This window comes from Malania oleifera, chromosome 12 (assembly GCF_029873635.1).
Source record: "Malania oleifera isolate guangnan ecotype guangnan chromosome 12, ASM2987363v1, whole genome shotgun sequence".
In the NCBI taxonomy this organism is placed as follows: domain Eukaryota; kingdom Viridiplantae; phylum Streptophyta; class Magnoliopsida; order Santalales; family Ximeniaceae; genus Malania; species Malania oleifera.
The window spans coordinates 44,326,981-44,342,374 of record NC_080428.1 but is presented as its reverse complement, the minus strand read 5'-3'; the positions used below and the strand labels follow the sequence as shown (position 1 = coordinate 44,342,374).

Genomic DNA, 15,394 nt, shown 5'->3' with positions numbered 1-15,394 from the left:
TTTCTCGTCGACGAGACAAGGGTTTCGTTGACGAGCTGAATATTTCCAATTTTTCCAAACCTCTCGGCATTCCCTCGTCAACGAGCCTTTGAATTTTGTCGATGAAGTCTGCACAATTACTTTTTTACCCCTCTCTTAATCAATTTAATCCATTTATCATGAATCGGGTTCTTACAGGAATATATAAGTTTATGTTTTAAATACTGGTATGTAATATAGATAGAGGGAAGTATCTTTTTGGTTTTGTAATATGAGTTTTGGAACACTACTTTTTAGGATGCTATGTATAGTACTCTGGTATTATTGTTGAGGATGTATTATTATTGTTTCCACTGTGTGTGTGAATAATATGGCATCAGAGATGGATTTTCGGACACGTAACACCCCAAGCCCCATTTGGTGGGTTCGGGCATTACAGAGAAAACTTCAAACGTTGCTTTGGCGTCCATCTTGGTGAGATGATTCTTAGCTCCTCTAAACAATTTGACCAAGTATCCATCTTGACCTGAACCAACAGCACAATTTTAGCTTCTCTACTTAGACTATCTCCCCAATGACTTTTTAGAGTTTTAGAGTATAATTGTATTGCGGATTCCTCTTCCTTGTACACAAGTGAACCCTCCATGAATAATTCAGATTTTTTCCTAATCTTGGCAAAGTAGTATGTATGCCTAATGTGGATACAACATGTGAGACACCATACAAAGGAATTTAATTAGACATAACAAAGACTGATTTAAATACTAGATTAAATCATATAAAGAAAGATGAAGCTCCTGTCCCAACCCTAGGGGAATTTATCTCTTACAGGTTTTCACCAAGGCTCTATCTTAAAAGAGGAAGCTATAGTTAAAATATGTGTGATTTAATCTCTATTCCTTATCAACAATAGGTTCCCAGTATGTCACTATCCTTATCCAATAGGACTGGACAAAGTTCACACTAAGCAGAGTGGTTTGTGTACCCCTAGAGACATTGTCTTTGTTAGGGATTTATACTAAAAGACGTGCTTTATGTAATCAATTTTAATATTTATTAATAACTTCAGTTATTCCATTTTAATGAGAATTTTCGTGAGCAATTTTTGCCTAAGATTATTTATTTAATGATTATGAATGTGTGTCTTTATTCTATACAGTAGGTAATCTAGTGTGTAGAGTATGATTTATATATAGAAGATTAGATCATCAATTCTTATAGAGTATAATTTTATTGTTCATAGTCTTAAATGAAATTGGACACACCATTGGTAGGACTGTAACAAAAGGTTTTAATAGGTATGTCTTGACTATTAGGAATTGTATAGTTCAACTCCTTCTACTAGTACACTTTGTGTGTATTGAACAAGATCGTCTTGGGATAATTATTTTTATACTAACTATATGAAATAATTAATACCTCATGGTTATTATGAGTGCTAGTGATCTTAATCCTGATATGATTATTGGATACGTGCGTATAGTATTTATTACTTTGATTCATAGAAGAGTGAGATTCTTTGTGGGTCAAAAAATTCAGTGAGTTGAGTGATGACATTATGTATATGGTGAACATCAATTATTGATGGAATCCACGTCCCGGTATCGAGATTTATGATACCCCCTTGAGGAAGCTTATAAGTTTTGATTATGTCAAACCCTGCAGGTGGATTTTGAATCCAACACATCAAATAAGTTAAGTGGAAAGTCTCAGGATATTAATATGTCAATTAATTAAATTTTTGGTAATTTAATTTAATAGAGAAGTATCTATAATATTTACGTGGGGAGATAAATAAACATTTAATAATAGGAGTTTGAAATTTAATTTCGAATATGATAGGGAGTGCAATTATAAGTTTTTAGTTGTATGAATTGTAATTAACGTAATTAAGGATGAATTTGGGTCAGATTAGGAATTCTTAATTATGTGGGAAGCCCTAGTAATATTTGTTCAGCGGTCCCTGCTCTAGCCTATATACACGCGCTCCATTTAGTAGTTAGGGTGAGACGAGTGAACTCTCACAGAGGCAGACATTTTTCATGAGATAAGAAAACCCTAGCAGCCGTTTATGAGCCCACTCTCTCAGAGGCAAGGCGTGTTCAAAGAATACAACAGATCAAAGATTCCTGATCATCTTCATGAGCTTGTTTTCGTACTTGTTAATTCAGGATCAAACCAAATAGATCTCATAGGTATAATCCTAATCACGTAATTAGGGTTTACATGATCATATTATTTTTTATTTATTTTTTGTTATCTGTATGCACTACAACTGGATCTTAAGGCTATTGCACAAGTCCCTTCGGTCTTATGAGATTTAATGGTATGACACTCCTATCTATTCCTAAAAGGTAAAGCCTTGGTAGGAGGGGAGTGAAAATGTGTGTGCTCACATAAATTTTAAAACTCTATCCCCTTAACCCCCACATATCATTAGACCCTGCACATGTTTATCTATCCATTCCATACATACAAGAATTAATTATATAAAAATATATACAAGCAAAATATTCACAAAAAATAAAATAAAATATTCACAAAAAACACAAAAATTCATATTTATAGACAAAACATCATAGAACAATCAAAAGACCATTAAATTCATATTCTGGATAATTCAAAACTAATTGATGGCTCAAATCTCTATATTCCCAGTGGAGTTGCCAAGCTGTCGCGACGTCCCAGAGAAGGGTCTAGAATGGTGAGGGATAATAGATATTGAATTTTGAATCGAATCGCTACAAACCTATTATTTATCTTGGTGAGGTAAGAACACCTATTTACTACTCATTGATTGGTCTCTAGACTATTTCTAGACCAAGGAACTAGCAGTCTTAGTCTATGTTGTATTTGTTTGTAACTTTTATACTTGGTGGGAATCACAAAAAAAGGAAGGAAAAAATGAGATAGAGGTCCTCTTGTGCCGGGAGCAGAAGGCTTGTCGACGAGTGCCTGTGACTGTCGATGAGTAGATACCAAGAGTCAGAAAATCTCAAAGTTAAAGACTCGTAAACGGGAGGATAGACTCGTCGACGAGTGGGTTTTTTTGACTCATCAACGAATCCTCTATTCTCGTCGACGAGTGCGCCTGGGCCGCGAGAAAAAAATTCAAATTTTGAATTTGAATGTTAGGATGGTTGGGAAATTGGAGGGAAAGCTCCAAAGGAAAGTCTATTTATCCTTATCTAAGGGTATTATATGAGAGAGATCTTTGTGAATTGTATTGTGTATGCTCAAATTTCTTAGTGAAATTTTTGTACCGATTGCTTCTTTGGATGTAGGCTTTGCCGAACCACATATATCTTGTTGTTGTGCTTGTTATTTCATCATTTTATGGTTGAGTTTAATCTGCTTGTTACGTTTTTATTCTATTGTTCATCCTATATTCGATCCATTATTACAAAAAATTGATATCAGAGCGATTGTTGTCATGGCATCGGGATCATCTTCCACAAGATTTGACACTGTCAAATTTGATGGAACCAAAAATTATGGTTTATGGCTGAGGAGAGTCAAGGATATACTTGTACAACAATGAATGGGTAACGCTCTACTTGGTATTCAACTGGTTGGAATGGATGAGGCAACATGGAGAGAATTGGAAGCAAAGGTCATTTCTAGAATACGCTTGTGCTTGGCCGATGAAGTTCTCTATCATGTGATGGAGGAGGATTCTCATGTGACTGTGTGGTTAAGGTTAGAAAGTTGGTATATGTCCAAATCCTTGTCGAATAAAATTTTTCTTAAGCAAAGGTTGTATTGGGTTAAGATGGTTGAGGGTTCGGATTTGAACCAACATATCAACATTTTCAATCAAATTGTGAGTGATTTAGCATGTGTTGATGTAAAATTAGAGGAGAAAGACAAAGCATTGATGTTATTAAATTCTCTACCTACATCTCAAACTTATGAGAATTTGGTTACAACTCTTACATGGGGCAATGATAGCCTGAATTTGGAAGATGCGACAAGTGCATTGCTTGGTTTTCATCAAAGAAAACTGATTAGCAATGAAGCTTCACATGGTAAAGGACTTGTTGTGAAAAGTAATCAAGAACATAGGAGACGTAAGTCCCAAAGCAAATCTCAGTTGTAGTATGGGAAGAAGAAGAAGAAGGACATGAAATTTTTTAAGTGCCGTAAAGTTTGGCACATAAGACCGGGATGTCTGGAGTGGAAGAAATGGAATTCTGAAAATCAGCAAGGTCCGTTAGAATCTGCAAATGTAGTGGACAAAGATTCAGAGTGTTGTGATGGGGATATGCTATGTATTTCATCATATTTGGAGTGTCTCATGGATGATTCTTGGATCCTAGATACTAGATGCTCTTATCACATGCCAACAAATAGAAAATGGTTTGACGCATATAAGTCAGACAATACTGGTTATGTTTGGATGAGAAATAATATTTCATGCAAAATACTTGGTAGTGGAAACGTCAAAATCAAAATGTATGATGGTGTTGTAAAAACCTTATGTGATGTAAAACCTTATGTAAAACATGTTGAGGGACTAGGAAAGAATGTTATTTCATTAGATAATTTAGATTATAATGGATTTTGTTATAAGTTTGGAAAAAGAGAAATGAAAGTGTGTGAAGGCAACTCGATCGTGATGAAAGGAGAAAAGATAGCAGGAAATATCTATGTATTGCAGGGTGTTACCGTTGTAGGTGGAGTTACAACTGTTGAATCTGAATCAGATGCTTTGTGGCATATGTAGTTGAAACATATGGATGACTACATGTTTTCAGATGTTTGGGGACCGATGATGATAGCACGAAGAACAGATATAAGTTTTTCGTGAATGTATCACTGAAGGCCTTGGTTTATCTCATGTGGCACAAGCCCGATGAGATATTGTGGTTGAGGTGGAGTACCAGACCAAGAGAGAAATCCTCATGTAAGTCTTTGGGATTGAGTACGCTAGTTTTGTTTGATGAGTTTTGCGAGCAGGGCAGATTATATGCAAGGCTTGTAGGATACTTCTTGGTAAAGTCAATGAGTATGGTTACAAGTGAATTGTGGACAGATTTTACGGTAAACTACTTGGTTGTGAGTGGATATCCATTGGTACACAATTCTAGCAATGGAGGATCTAGGCTTGGTGTTATGTTTGGACATCACATCTTTTTGGGTTATAAGAAAGGTGGATGCAAGTTGGGTGATCCTGTGGCAAATAAATTGGTGATCGAGGACATGATTTTTGTTATTAAAGTCATGAAGCAGCGTACTCAGGTAAAGGAAGAGAAACAAATGTCAGAAAACTGCAGCAGCAGCAGTAACAGCAATTATGTTATTCAGGCGGAGTTAGGAACTCAAGGCATAAATGAAGGAAGTTTTAGCTTGGGAGACCAACAGGATCACGATGGGCCCATGTATACTATCAGACCACCATTCAGATATAAATTGGTGAGGCTTCTTATTAGGAAAAGGGTGATAGTAATGTATGAAGTGATGTATATGTTGTATGTGAATGACATGTTATTGGCTAGAAATGCTTTAACTAAGGTAATTAGTTGGGAATTCTGTTGAATGTTTTTGACACGTATGTGTTGGGTACAACCAAGATGGGTCTTGGTTTATTGGTTCACATGGACAGAGCTCCAGGGAGATTGGGGTTATCTCAGGGTGGCTTTGTGAACAGAACCACGAGGAGACTTTGTTTGCTGTCTCAGGGAGGTTCTGTGGAGAATGGTTGTGAAATGTCTACCGTTCGGTACCCAAGGAAAGGCCATGATGTCCGAAATATGTCAAAGGTCCTCCATTATTGTGTAATGGAATGTTTTAGCAAGCAACAGAGTGGACCGTCAATTGCTAGTTTTGTTGAAGACTGTGCAAGGGGTTTTGGTGATATAAGACTTGCGGCAGCTTTTTGGTTTACTATTATGAGAAGGTCTGATTAGAAGACTAGGGCAAAGTCTTTGGGGGTTGAATCTACAACTATATCAAGGTTGATGGTAGAAGTTGAAGCTGCCATCGAGAAGTTCAAGTGGCATTGCTTGGACCTGGTGCATGTCTTTAAGTACTAGAAGGGAGATGGTCCCAATTGAGTGTTTTAAGTTCAAGGCTGAGCAATCAGTCATGTTTTTGGGATCTCCTAAGGGATGTATAATCGCCAAAGTGGAGATTGTTGTATTTGTGTGTGGCTCTTATACTTGGTGAGAATCACAAACAAATGAAGGAAAACATGAGATAAAGGTCTTCTTGTGCTGGCAACGGAGGACTCGTCAACTAGTGCTTGTGCCCGTCGACGAGTAGATATCGAGAGCCAGAAAATCTCAGAGTTGAAGACTCATCGACAAAAGGATAGACTCGTCGAAGAATCCCCTATTTTCGTTAACAAGTGCGCCTTGGTTGCAAGAAGAAATTCAAAATTTGAATTTGAATGTTGGGGTGGTTGGCTAATTGGAGTGAAACCTCTGAAGGAAAGTTTATTTTTCTATATTCGATGGTATTGTGAGATATGAGAGAGATTTTTGTGAAGTGTATTGTGCATTCTCAAATTTCTTAATGAAATTTTTGTGTCGATTGCTTTCGTGGATGTGTTGGCTTTGCAAAACCACGTACATCTTGTTGTTTTGCTTGTTGTTTTATCATTTTCTGGTTGAATTTGATTGTCTTGTTGCATTTTTATTCCGCTGTGCATCCTATATCTGATCCATTATTACAACAGTCTGCTTTACTAGAATTGGGATCGAGAGTTCAGTTTTGCAAGGGGAAGGTACTAGCACCCCCTACACACCCGTTCTATAAACGATACCTAATTAATTATAAATTATCCTCAAATTGAATTTTGATGGTCTTTAATTAATTCATTTAAATTTAATAAATAAATAAAAGTAAACAAATAGAAAAATAAATTAATTAAAATGGAACACGAAAAATCATAGTGCGATTAGGAATGTCTAATAAGACTTCCAAATGAGAGGATCTTGTTAGATAAACCTCTCTTAGAGCTAATACAGGTGAGGGATGAAATATCTATTTATTCTTTATGAAATCAGGGGGACACACCCACACACAAAAAAATAATAATAAAGTAAATCATTAAAAAGTATTTTTATAAATAGATTTCAAGATTTTCCAAAATCTTTTGTAAAATTTTTCTAGCATTTTCCCACATTTTTCTAAAATTTCTGGTATTTTTTTTTTTTAAATTTCCTCATTTTTTTTGTATTTTATTTTATTTAACTTTTGAGTCAAAATTACTAAAATAATTTCCAGACTTCATATATATATATATATATATATATATATATATATATATATATATTCCCAAATTCTTCATGAATTTTTCTTTTTTTTATTATGATTTTTCATTATTTTTTTCCATTTAGTTTTTTTTTTTAAAAAAAACCTATTAAAAATTAAAAAAAGAAAATCTCATCAAACACAATAGAAAGAAAAAAACCAAGAGAGAAATAGTGTACTTTTCATTTGGGGTTGCTTCAATTTGACCATAAAATTGTAGGCTTCTTCGTGGATTTCAATACTTGAAGTTGCTCCTGCTGCTGCAATGGAGTTACTTTTTGAGGCACAAAACTAACGTTGAAAAAGCTCCAAATGAAAATCTAACCGTTCAAAATGAAGAAGGATGAGTCCCGCACAATTTATCAAAATGTTAGCTCAATCGGATGAGAAATAATCATCCGATTGTCTAGATAATACTGACCTCACAGGCACCTCCAACCCTAACGTTGCTGCTACAATGGGGTTGCTGTCCAAACCACGAAACCAACGTTTCAAAACTCCAAATGATAATCCAACCATCCATAATTAAGAAGGAAGAATCATGAACAACAAGCGAAAAATTCAGCTCCATTGGACATGAAATCACTATCCGATCATTTATGTGCTGACTGCGTAGGCACCTCTAATCCTGAATTTCAGCAAAATTAAAATTTTTTCTCCCCCACGCTTTCTTAGCACAAAGCTCTCCTTTTTTATATTATTAACTCTCAATCACCACTTAGTTTATTCTTGATTTTTCTTTGTAATTGCTCAATCAAATTACCAATTTGCTTCAATAAAAAATTTCAATTGCAAAAGTTACCTCCCAATCACCACTTATTTTTAAATTTTTAGCACATTTTTCACATTGCATGTTTGAAAATAATTTGCAAATTGAAGATTACTTGGCACTTCCATTCATTTTTTTATAAAATTTTTCCAATGTAAAAGTGTATTTTCCTTTTCTCTTCATTTTTTTTTTTTTTTGTATTCATATTTTTTGTATGAAATAAAAAAAAAAAAGAATTTTTTCCCTTTGTTTTTGTAATTTAAGACCCCCGGACAAATTGGGGTGTCCACATACATGTTAAGTATTTTTAATTTAATATACAAGCTAATGATTCTATTAAATTAATACTACTTTCACTTCCTTCTACAATTAACTTTTATGATAGTATACATTCATATAATGACATATATATAATCATTTAGTTCAAATGCTTTCCAATTTTTTTCAGAAAAATGAAACACAAGTGGCTTGGGTTTTCAACTCTTTAGATCCTAACTCATCACTGGCAATCATTCAAGTGCAATACATGTGAGGAAAATTGGCTAGTTGTTTAAATTTAGATTTGGACATAATGGATGCATGAGTATATGTCTATATACATACACAAAGGATCGCAAGGCAAAATTACGATACAACACAGCCTATGGACATGGTACTAGTTGCCCTCAATGTGGTCCTTGTGGAAGATATGGTGAAGATTTTCTTGTTGTCACCATAAAGACCTACATCTCAGAACATGAGTAATCCCATAGCCTTTCCATTTTAGAAGTGAACTTATTTAAACCTGAGTCCATGAGTGGGAGGTCCACCATAGGTCTTGAGAAAGATTTTGCTTGTAAAAGCAAATGAAGAAAAAAAATATGAAAATTATATCCGTGGAATTAAATTTGAAGGTCAATGAGCTAAAAATTTTAGAGAAGATTGGTCAAATAGTATCATAAACTATTATATATGTATATACATCCAACCATACATACCTATACATACATAATATATATATATAGACACACACACACACGAGAGGTAGGTACCGTAAATAAATTTTGCACCATGGAACAGTTTGTTGATGATTTTTGTTGGCAGCTGGCATAGAAATGTATGTAATTATTGAATGGCTAAACAGTGGAAGAGATTTAAATTACATTCATATGCAGATTGGCTGAAACTATGAACCTTGATCCTCAAGAATAGCAGAAAAGTGTTTTTTCCCTTTTTGAAAGGGAATGAAATTGAATGACAGAGGTTTCTTTCTTTGAAAGGAAACGGAATTTAATTAATCGCACACTGTTGGGTTAAACTTGTTTAGCAGAGCCGGTTACCAACCCTGCCCCAACAATCACACCCCCCCACCCCCCCCGCCCCCCCCCGCCCCCCCCCCCCCCCCCCCCCGCCCCCCCCCCGGCGGCCCTAAAAGAAACAATAAAAGTACGATATAGAAGAATAAAAAACTGCACTTATGCTCTATAGACTGGTAGCTTTAATACTTTACAAATTTTTTATCCCTTCAGTATTTCATCCCCTTCTATCCCCATAAAGATTCACATATTCTTCAGTTCTTTTCAAAAAATGCATGGCGTATACTTTACAAGCTTCTTCTAGCTAGAAGCTAGCTGCCAATAGATGGAACTAATTAAAACATGTATTTGTTTTTTAATCAGAAAGAGAAGTACTACAACCAAAATTGGGGATGTGAGATGTTTAGCATGTGGTTGTGAATAATATATCATGGGTGTCATGGTAGTTATGCAGCTTTTAGGTTGGAAGGGCGGTGCATCTTCATCCATCCATCCATCCATCCATCCATCATCCATGAATCTTTCTTTGAATATTCATCAAAGAAGTAAACCATGAACAAGTGCCTAGTATGGATCCGAGAATGAGCCATTTGTACAATTAAGCGAAATAGTGTTCAATATGTAATGCCAAAGTGGGCATTGAACAGTGACTTGTCCTTCATGGCAACTGCTGATATGGCTGATGAATTCGCTTCGATTAAGAAGTCCCAATTGAGGTCGGGATTGATCTCATTGCCTGCCCGAATCAGATTGAAAAAAAGGGTTTCCTTTTTTTTTTTTTTTTTTTTTCAAATCAAGAAAACAAAATGTGCGCGCCTGTGTCTTGTGTATATAATTTTTGGATAGACATGTGTTTGTATGTGTGTTTATATATATTTACTAGATGGAATTAACGTGAGCTAGTAAAAACAGTGATTTTCAAAATACCAATGCAAGAGTTGTCGCCTATATGCACTTCTCTCTTCCTCCCAAGTTGCTCTCCCCCACCTTAAAAAAAGGTAAGGAAAAAAAAAATGGAAAATGAAGCTGTCACCTACGAATGGAGGATCCCACCATCCACCCCAATTGCCCTAACATAGAAACAGGGAAATGCAATGGTGGTTTAGAATGTCAAGCACTTCTCTGGTTACTATAAATGAGTTAAAGGGCAAGAGAATTGAGTGATTCCCCACTTTAGCCTTTTCTCTTGCTTCTTGTTCAATACAATTAAACCATCTACAACCAGAGGTGAGAGGTGGTATAATATAAATATACTGCTGCCCAGAGAGAGGGAGAGAGAGAGAGAGAGAGAGAGAGAAGAGCTGTTACAAACGAGAGATATTAAGCGTTTGGTCTTTGCTTTACAAATACCTACCTCCTGGAACTACTCCCTTCCATTTTCTGCATCTCTCCTGTGCAAATTTGTAGAGAGAAACCAAAGCCAGAAATCCTATCTCTTTTTCTCTCACCTTTATAATCATCTCCCCGGATTCCTCACCAGGTTTGTCAGAAAAAAATTGAAACATGGTCTGAAATCATTTTCAATGCTTCTCCTATTTTGGGTTCCATCAATTTAATTTTCCATCATCACTTCAAATTCTGAGTCAGTTTTAATGTTCTGTTGGATAGTCATGAACATACAATGAAAAAGGGGATTTTTTTTTTTTTTTACAATTTCTGGAACTTTAGAATGAATGGAAAAGGAGAAATTAGAAATTCTAATTTTGATTTTTTTTTTCTGCTCTTCATTCTCCGTCGATTCAGCTCGCAACGACGGCGTTCCAAAGTCAATCGAGGGATGTCTCTCCCCAGAGAAAAATGGGGAGGGGAAAGATCGAGATCAAAAGGATCGAAAACACGACAAACCGTCAAGTCACCTTTTGCAAGCGGCGCAATGGGTTGCTCAAAAAAGCTTATGAATTATCTGTCCTGTGTGATGCAGAGGTAGCCCTTATCGTCTTCTCAAGCCGTGGCCGCCTTTATGAATATGCGAACAACAGGTATGCTTTCTTCAGCTTAATCAATCTCCTGATGTGGCTCTAAAGCTTCTGACTCTTCATGTTCCTACTTTCCTATTTTCCAGTTCATTTTTTTTCTAATGAAGGGTCCAGAACTTCTTCTGGAATGGTAAGGGCTAGGAATTTTAAATTATAGGAAACAAATGGTAAAGGTTGTAGCTTGATATCTGGGTATTAGGATTTGGGTAGCTGCAATGGATCTTTGGGGTGATCTAAGCACAAGAGGCAGCCATGATAAGTGGTGGGCGCAGTATCGATTGGGTTTTTCTCTAACAAAGATTCACTTTTCTTTCTTTCTTTTGTTTTGTTTTTTTCCCTCCACGAGCTTTACGCGTGGTTTTTCTTGTTATGATCCCTTTTATACTTCTCAGTTGTTTAAATTCACAGATCTGTTGTATATAGATGGAAAATAGAAGCGTTATGGTTTTAGCAGCAGCAAGTAAAGGTTTGGGAAGGCATGCAGGTCTGTGAGATCAGCCTCCAAACTCCTCCGTTGTTGTTAACTTTGCCGTTTCTTTTTTCTCTCCTCTCTCTCTCTCTCTCTCTCTCTCTCTCTACATATCACCTACAAGGCTAAGAAAGGCCTAAACCATTGCTGTCGCGCTCTCATTAGCCCATTTCCTCAGTCTCTTGACACTTCCTTAATATCACGTCAGTTGAACACCACGCAACAAGAAAGGACAATAAAGCAAAAAAAAAGAAAAAAAGGGAGAGTATATTGTAATGAAACCTTTCAAAAAGCATTCTAGGGTTTCAATCCCAGTTGGGTCTTTCTTCAAAAATGTTCAACCAATCCCACCCAGATTGGGTTAGAAGCAGCTGCACCCAAATTAGGGCTTTCCACAACCCACAGCAGATTTCATGGGACTTTTGCTGAGATGCTAAAGCGTCTTTTCACAAAGCAAAGGCATCACGTGAAGAGCTCCCCAGTCAAACATGCCTAAATTAGGGTTTTATTAGCAAACACACAAGGTTTTTGATGTATTTCTTCAAAACCGAAAATGGGTCTCTTAAACAAGTAAAGAGTCCTTCTTCGGCCAATCAAAACACACTTAGGGCTGAAAAGGGTTTAGATTTTTGCCCATCCAATTAGGCCATGTGGGTCTTCTGGTTCAGTTTGGTAAAATTAAATTTTAAGCAGTATACTTGAAGATTGACATTGTTGTTTGTCTTAGTTCACAGAATCTTTGGTCACGTCACACTCGATTTTTCAGTTCTTGACTCCTGACAAAAGAGTTTTATGTCATGATTCCTATACTGGGTTCACTTTATTTCATCCGTCCGAATCCTAATTTTCTCTCCGGTGGTGAATACCCATCTAGGGGATTGTTTTTGCGCTCACTCACATATATTGTCTCTTTGGCTTCAACCTTTTGCAAACGCTCTGCCCCTGATGAAGCTAAAACAGCAAAGAAAGCCACAGAGAGACTGATGACCCGATGAAACAGCAAACGAAAAGAAAAGGGTCTTTTGGCTCATCATGTCCTCTTAAACCATCACCTCATTGTAGACGTTAGTGAGTGAAAGTTTCCTTTGCTTGAGATCTTGGATAGATATATTTATGCATGAGAGAGAGAGAGAGAGAGAGAGAGAGAGAGAGAAGGCTGAACGTACGGCAAACTGGGAGCCAATGGGGGAGCTCTGTGCATTTGGCTTGTTTCATGCATGGGCTGTGGACAACAAATCACAATGGCTGCTGAGGGCTGATCGGACGGCTCTGATCTGCTGTACTCAGAAGTTATTGCAGGCAGAAAAGACTTCACGTTTTTTATTATGAAAGCTTAACTTCATATCCCCGAAATGAATAAAAAATTCTGGGTGTTGGGTTTGGGGTTTCTCGAGGAGGGTAATACTGTGGAGCTGAGGGGATTGTCCATCGTGCAGTAAGGTGCATGACACTTGGCAGACATCTAGCCGTAGAAATCGCCCAGCCAATCATGAATGGGCTACCCTGCCAGCGTGGCTGAGTCAGCCAATCACCAGCTCGACGAAATTAAGGTATCAGCACACTCAGAAACATGAGACTTTCCGAGTCCCGGAGTCGTCATGTACTAAATCAATAAAATAATTATCATCAATATATATATCTCTATATTCCAAAGTTTACTTCTTCTTAATGAATATTAAACAGCTTAAACCATAATTATCTATTGTTATTTTGTCAACTACAGATAGCAAAAGTTAAATCTGGCAACTGAGTAAAAATGTTAATTTTTATAATAAAAATATTATGCTTTGAAAGCTAAGATTTCTTTTTAATTTAAAAGATGTTAGAAAACAGGAAAAAAAATTCTTTAGGAACCAATGTTATTGATTATTTTCTTTGGAAAGAATATGAAGATTACAAATACTGACTCAATATTTTTTTTTTTGTAATATAATTGTAATTAAAATAGAAAAATATTTATAATTAAATTTTTTTTATTCTTATAATTTTGCAATTTGACACATAGCATTTGAACTCAAATAATTTCTTATAAATGGACAAACTCTATCACTTCTTTTGCATCACAATATTCACCCCTTCTCTTCGCACTCTCACTTTCCTAAACCCACAATTGTGTATAGACATACATCTGATATAAAATATGGTTTCTTCTTTAAAACTACTCTAATTAGTAAATTGGAAAGGTAAGATATCAAAAGTTAATATATTGTGAAGAAAATCAATATAACTTGGTCTAGATAATTTATGAACTAGTAGAGTTTACTCTTTTGGAATTTCATAATATTTTGGTTTTATTAATTATTGACAAATATGCCCTAAAATAAACTAGGATATAATGATACTATTAATAATTACAGTAGTAGTGTCATCCACATTTTACATTTTCTTAAATTAAAGTAAATTTGATTTCTTTATTATTCTTTTGAATGCTCCTTCTAAAACAAGGTGTTGACTAGTTTTTAAAGTTTTGAGCTCCATTTGTTCCAAAAACATTTGAAATATAATGAAGAGACTTTATTAAGGCACACTGAAAGGTGCACAAAGCATATATACATGCTAGGATAGACTAAGAAAAAGAGAGCAAAGGAAGTTGAGATCCGAATTGGGGCCTTAATCCATGGCTCCCACAGCAACAAATAAATTAGTGAAAGAGTTTCCTTTAAACCTTAGAGGACTCTTGCTCAAAAGGGAAAGAAGTTGAAGAGTGTGAAGGCTGCAGGAGTGAAATCTTTCTGGGAATTCTTCTTCTTTTTGTTTTTTTTTTTTATTTTTATTTTTTATTTTTTTTGCTTTTATTTTTTTGAGTTCGTTCTTTGAGTTTTTGAAATATCTCTCATTGTTCTCTTAATAATTCCTAATTATTGGCTGCATGAATTAAAAGTCATAGTTTTTTTGTTGAAAAGTTAATATCATTATGAAAGGAGAAATGAAATAACAAAGCCATAGTGATATAAAACATTTGAGCAACTTTTTGTTGCACCAGTTGAGGATTTTATTTTTGACGGCTCATGGCATCAACCAAGTGAATTGAAGTTAGGAAGCGAAATGCAGACGGTAGAAGTGCATATGCACTTGCAACACTGGGTTTGTAGATTAACATGAACCGAGCATCTATAGAGAGACTTGACTACAGATGCGCCCTTGTTGAAGGGATAACACCTTATCTAACTAGCCCTTGGAATATTAACGTAATGTTCTATAACCAAGAATAGAACGCCATCGGTCATTTTTCATTATTAAGTTTTAATTTCTTTCTGTTCCTAGTCCATTCCATTCTAACTTACCAAACATTACTGTAAGTTTTTGAAGCATAGAAATTGTACTATCTTTCTTTGTACTTCTGAGTCTTATAGGATTGAGTCTTATGGGATGGGACAGTTGTCAAAATGCTTAGTCATCATAGCCCTATAATTGCGGAGAATGATTATAGATTATATGAGGGGAATATCGATTTTAGTAGACTATGGCTTGGGATCAAATTGTCATCACAGAAAGAGATGGTCCGCCATGGCTAAGTTTTCATTCTGCCAATCCCAAAACTCTTTTGTGGCATAAATAATACCCTTCCTTACCCAACTAGGGCTGTAGCAATGGTGTTTGATTCATGCTATATAAATTTATATCAGTGGATTAGGTCCAATACATCTGT

At 35.7% G+C, this 15,394-nt stretch overlaps 1 protein-coding gene across 2 annotated transcripts in view; it reads left to right on the top strand.

The window, feature by feature from the left end:
* Nucleotides 1-10,367: 10,367 nt before the first annotated feature.
* LOC131145221 (floral homeotic protein AGAMOUS) overlaps nucleotides 10,368-15,394 on the top strand; it is a 33,378-nt gene continuing 28,351 nt past the window's right edge. The window contains exons 1-2 of one of the 2 annotated variants that reach the window (XM_058094365.1): nucleotides 10,368-10,780; nucleotides 11,044-11,279. In XM_058094365.1, coding sequence (XP_057950348.1) covers nucleotides 11,098-11,279 — 182 coding nt within the window. In that variant the 5' untranslated portion in view covers nucleotides 10,368-10,780; nucleotides 11,044-11,097. The remainder of the gene's footprint in view (nucleotides 10,781-11,043; nucleotides 11,280-15,394) is intronic. The other variant, XM_058094366.1, reaches the window with a different exon arrangement.